The sequence below is a fragment of the Bombyx mandarina genome, chromosome 17 (genome assembly GCF_030267445.1).
Source record: "Bombyx mandarina strain Sakado chromosome 17, ASM3026744v2".
Lineage (NCBI taxonomy): Eukaryota > Metazoa > Arthropoda > Insecta > Lepidoptera > Bombycidae > Bombyx > Bombyx mandarina.
The window spans coordinates 1,916,570-1,922,569 of NC_143223.1; the positions used below are offsets into that span (position 1 = coordinate 1,916,570).

General features: G+C 31.3%; 1 protein-coding gene across 1 annotated transcript; it reads left to right on the plus strand.

Moving 5' to 3' along the window:
• The first annotated feature begins 2,879 nt into the window (after positions 1-2,879).
• LOC149501073 (oxidoreductase-like domain-containing protein 1) lies at positions 2,880-5,451 on the plus strand. The gene is made up of 4 exons (XM_089734240.1): positions 2,880-3,170; positions 3,544-3,749; positions 4,409-4,515; positions 4,939-5,451. The coding sequence occupies exons 1-2, from the start codon at positions 3,042-3,044 to the stop codon at positions 3,745-3,747; spliced, it is 333 nt and encodes a 110-aa protein (XP_089590366.1). The 5' UTR covers positions 2,880-3,041; the 3' UTR covers positions 3,748-3,749; positions 4,409-4,515; positions 4,939-5,451.
• Positions 5,452-6,000: the final 549 nt, after the last annotated feature.

Here is a 6,000-nt window from a genome sequence, read left to right on the forward strand (position 1 = left end):
TTACATATCTAATCCTGCGATAATATAAGTCCAAAAGAAAGATTGGTTGTAACATTAAGATTTCTTGCAACAGGAAATTCGTATCAAGATTTAAAATATAGTTCTTCAATATACAAACCCCTGATGACAAAAACTATCCCTGAAACATGTCGGGCTATTTATAAATGTCTGGCACATTAAATAAAGGCGACCGAAATTTATACTTTTTATTCGGAAGCAAAAAACAAACTAAAACGTCCTTACGCACGGAGAGCTATGGGACGACTGAAACCAGGTTAGGTTATATATAATCTTACTCTATGACTGAAACCATTATGTAACTAAATGCGATTATGCCTTCCTAAATGCTTTTCTAATTAGGCTTCTAAATGATTTAGTCAGTCAGAAACCATCCTTGCTACTGAATTCAGTAGACTAACTTACATAATGCTATTACACTTCACTGAATTCAGAAGCGACTGTATTCAGTCGACTAAATTCAGTCAAGTCTAATAAGACTTATTTTTTTTAAGGGATTTTATGACCTGGTGACTGAGACCTTTAAGTCATGTCTTATTTTAATTTATATTCATATTTTTATGAAAAATGATATTATGGAGTGAAATGAAATGAAGATGATTAATTTGAGACATTAATCAACTGGGATGAAATTAAATGAGATGATATGGGATGAAATATAATCTCAGCAAAATGGTGGTAATTTACTAAGATTTTTTCAGTGGACTTTTTGGAGGATTCCGAGAAGTTACGTCCAGCGGCTTTGTTTCATTTTCCCACATTTGTGCACTTTCACAGATATTAAACAATTAATAAACCACCATTATTACACATTTAAACCCGAAGAAACGCTAAATATACACAATAAAACAAATCACACAACTTCACTCCTCGCGTTCCCGCCAAAAAGTCTAATAAGACTTAAAAGTAGGGTAGCCCATAGATTATACATACACCTAATATTTGAGAGCCCTTGTACGGTATTTGTTAGCCCTTGCAGTACTATGTTCAAACGTAGAAACAATTATTTTGTACAAGGTTTACAAATTTTGATAAAAATAAAATTATTTAATATTTATTTTTTGTACGTTGTCTATAGATCACAAAACCACAAAGTTGCCGAATAATAGGTACATTCATTCACTTACTAATTTTCTATTGAATCAACTGTCAACTGTAATACATTACCCGTAAAATGGGGCGATTAGGGATTGAGAGGCGAATCGGGAAAAAACCGGGAAAATCTTTCGACGCTCAATATTAGTTTTATATTCGTTGCAAAATCTTCAATTTTTTGTAGTTTAATAATAGAATGTTGAAAGTTTACAAAACAACTCTGAATATTCATGATAATAGCTGCTAACTTATAAAAAATCACGTTTCAAATTAACTTCCTGTGGTGGTAATTATTTTAGTGCTAGAAACTTTGGTCTCTTTTATTTATTTGATAATAATAGAAGACGACTGTGATTTATACACGTTATTTAGTGTTTGAACCATCATATATATTAAAGGTAAGTCTCAGTTGTTATTGGTTTTAATGTATTTGATAAAATAAAAATACATGTAAAAATCTGTTGTTTTTGGGGATATTGGGGACGTCTTAGGTACAAATAACAACGAAAAAAGGGTCAATTGGGATGAGAATACGTGAAATGGAAACGACCTAAGTATAAATGGGTACAGGTTTGTAGGGTTGTCTATGTAGTTATAACAATATTTTTTAAATTTGTTGGTAAAAATCTGGTTTATTCATGATGTTTTTGTCTAGAACTTTTATTCAAAATTATCAATGTGTTATTTTATTGTTTGGTAAATATTTATATGATCAGTTACGTATTGTTTTCTATTTTTAGATATGCCTCGCGTGTATGTATCAAAGAGTGCAAGCCTTATGATCCCTTAATATTAAAAACAGCAATAGAAGCTTATGAAATTGGGAATAAGTCTTTAGTTGAAATAGCTAAGCAATTTAATATAAGTAAGTCGATTTTGCACAGACATGTAACAAGAACAATGAAATCTCAAGGTGAACAAAAATGTCTAAGTAATACATAATAAAATATTTAATATTTGTTCAGAGTGGGGAAGAGGTGACATCTCCCATGTACTTTTTCAGCTTTTCAATATTTTTTATGCAACTAAATAAATAAATTAAAACCCTACAACCCTAGCAAATTTCTCATTTCGTCCCAATTAACCGCAATTTCCGGGTAAATAGGGATTACACCTATTTTTGCTTTTTTTTGCTTAAACTGGAATGCTAGTTGCGTAGATTTAAATTAGACAACAAAGATGCCCCCAAGACTCAATCATTTTGATCCTGACATAGCATTATATACATCAACAACTACCTTAAAATTGCTCATAAAGTTGGAATTTGTCCCTAATCGCCCCATTTTACGGTACTTCAGTGATCAACTGTGAAAAGTTTAAATAGTATGTACCGTAGACTTTTTGGCGGAAACGCGAGGAGTGAAGTTGTGTGATTTGTTTTATTTTGTCTATTTAGTGTTTCTTCAGGTTTAAATGTGTAATAATGGTGGTTTATTAACTGTTTAATATCTGTGAAAGTGCACAAATGTGGGAAAATTAAACAAATCTGCTGGACGTAACTTCTCGGGTTCCTCCAAAAAGTCCACTGAAAAAATCTCAGTAAATGACCACCATTTTACTGCGATTATATTTCATCCCATATCATCTCATTTCATTAAATTTCATCCCAGTTGATTAATGTCTCAAATTAATCATCTTCATTTCATTTCACTCCATATTATCATTTTTCATAAAATTAAGAAAATAAAGTAAAATAAGACATGACTTAAAGGTCTTAGTTACCAGGTCATAAAATCTCTTAAAAGTATGTACCGTACTTTTTTTTTGTATTTACGCTAAGTACTTATGTAAAACAAATTTGTGTACGTAGTAATGAACAAACTATTCAGTTTAATTCAATATCCGATAGGTTACTAAAATGTAATTAGAGTGAAATCGTACAATAATAAATTAAATAAACATAAGCAAGGTCAGTTTATTAAAAAAGGATGTTAGGTACAAGGGGACTATTCCTTCAGATAGCTCTAAAACATGGAAAATTTACAAGAACGTGTACAAACGGAAAATCGGTTAATGACGAGGAAAAAGAGAGGGAACTCGAACGTTTAGCAAAAGATGTAAGTTACATAACATTAATTATAAGATGATTTACATTAATCTTTATGTTATGATTTTTAAAACTCTTTTCAATTAATTATTAAAAACAGTTTTACGTTTTATTTAAAGAAATTATATACATAATTTCGAATAATTCGTAAATTAACCAAAAATGTCTGAAAACTGTTAGCTAGAACACCAAAACACTCATCGCATTTAATTTATGTGAAGTAAAATATAAATCTTATGTGAAATCAATTAAAATATATAAATAATTTTAGGTTTTCTATTAAATATATTAAAAGGTTTAAATAAATTTTGTTACACATCATAGTTCAGTAAAAAACTAATAAAATAACATATTAATAGTATCTATGGTATTTATTATTACAGGCGTCTATTGATGAACCTCCTACCTCATGCTGTCAATCTGGGTGCTCCAACTGTGTTTTTATAGTATGGGCCGAAGCTCTTGTCAACAAAATGAACAACTCTGGACCAGAAGTCTGCGAGAAGATCTTAAAGATGGTAGAAGATCCATCTATGAAAGCTTACTTGGAAATGGAGCTTCGCATACGAGGGCTAACTAAAAGATAGAAGTATGATATGTTTATATATTTTACATATCGACGCTTGAAAGGCAAACGTGACTAAGCGACAATACCTGCTTTGTACATAAATGATAAGCAATAACAATATTCGAGGCGCAAAAAAAAAAAAATTGTAGGTCTATTAAAATCATTTCAATCCTACAGCTAGATTCGTTAAAATATAATTTTTTTCAAGTATATCAACTTTAAATTAGTCTACTGTAAAGTTCACCCATTGTCGCTTAGTCACGTTTACCTTTCAAGCGTCTATATGTATACCTCAGGTTCAGTGAAGTAACAACTTACGCAGGGTGGCTGGCAAGAGCTTGGTGAGAGTAGCTGAGAATTGTGCAAAGTGGTATGCAATTGGAAAGGCCTGTATCAAGCAGTGCACTGCGATAGGCTGATGATGATGAAATTATTAATCTGAACTACCATTTTTTTCTTTAACTATTTAGGATGACCAGTGTATTTAATTGCTCAATATTTGGTCCAATAATAGATAGATATAATTTTTTTGTGTGTATTTGTGTTTTCAGCACATACAAAACTAGAAAATCCTAGCTTAGACCCTAGTTTCCAATTCTAGTGACATTTCCAATAGTTATTAATTAATTAAATTAATAATTTTTTCCTAATGATGAATTCAAGGTTTCTTAAACTTTCAGGATACTATTATTAATTACTAAAAGCCAGCTCCTGAGAACACAATATGGTAATTGGAACAACTTATTAAAGAAGTGTTTGTGTTGTGTGACTGTGGAATTAATAGAAGGTATGTATCTATTTAGTCAGATTGGTTGACTTATAAATTGATCTCAGAAAATATAATCATAATTTTCAATGACTGAAAGTATCAGCAAGATTGCCATTAAAAAAAAAAAAGTGTTTCTATCACTCATTACTCAAAAAATATATTTCCTATGGAACCTCAAGCAGTTTTCATGCCCCTTAAGAGTCACCATGATTTATATGAACAAATGAAGCAATCATTCATTCTAGAAGGTCAGACTTATTGAATATTCTAAGACTTTTCTAAGGTTCACAAGACTACAAAACTATCCTAATAAACTGATCGTATTTGATTGATTCAATATTAATTATAAATCCAATGATACCGTCACCTTAAATACATGAGTCCATACAGAGTAGCTTAGTACATGTTGTTAATGTGTTATCTCCATATTCTGACTGGCAGTTGTCTTCGAACACAACCGTTGGACCTCCCGAAAACGACCCCAGCGAGTCATGATCCCTACCTCAACGATGCCAAAGCTTCCTGAGGAACCTATTGAAAGAAATGGAGTTTGGAGTGGTGTTCCATCCTGGTTAACACTTATATCTGAACTACCTACCACCTAACTTCCCAACTTAAACTACACTAACAATCCACCAGTAGCATAGGTTGGATTCAGTCTAATTATTACCACTGACAGTATGATAAAATATAATATTTGCACTTTCAAGTTAATGAAGCCTGGTATGCATCAGTAGGCAAAAGTAAATCTGTAAGTTTGTATGATTTGTTTACCGTAATATCCATACACTATGTAATATTATAATAGTCAAAGTGATTTAATATACTAGTAAGTCATATTGTAAGTTATCTGTTATTAATAAATCAATTAGTTTTATAAGAAACTGATATGTTTGTCTTTTTGTTTCGAATGTGATTTTGTATTAAAATAAATTATTTAAAAGTAAAAAAAAATTATATTTTTTTCGAGCTATACACAATACTTTTATTGGCATTTGCTCTTTGACTACGGCTGCCGTCAACGGACGACGGAGCAAAAATTTTCGTGGCCTACATAATATGTACATACTTAATGATAATCAATACATAATCGGTTACTCTTGGCAGAGCTGTGGAATCATTGTTTTATTATACCCTTGACAGCTGTTCTCCATAACTATACTGAGATCTTAGATCTTATACCTCAAGGTGGGTGGCGCATTTACGTTGTAGATGTCTATGGGCTCCAGTAACCACTTAACTACCAGGTGGGCTGTGACCCACCCAATAAATTAATGCTAAAATGATACTAATTAGAATTATATTAACGGTTCAATATCACGTGCACAATATTAATTCTTACATGTATTGCGTTAAATTGTTTTCGCTTCCAAGGATGTCTCCGCACCTTAAGATTAATTCTAATAAATGTCGCGCGCGTCTTCGATATTATAATGTAAATTTGGTTTTAATTGTGTTATATGTTAACAAAAAAAAAACCGAATTGAAGCTTGGCGATACACA

What these genes read in the sequence shown, in the direction of transcription:
- LOC149501073 (XM_089734240.1), top strand. Translation starts at nt 3,042, where the DNA reads ATGTTAGGTACAAGGGGACTATTCCTTCAGATAGCTCTAAAACATGGA. An exon ending in TCGAACGTTTAGCAAAAGAT is followed by an intron (nt 3,171 to 3,543) that starts GTAAGTTACATA and finishes TTATTATTACAG; the next exon opens with GCGTCTATTGATGAACCTCC.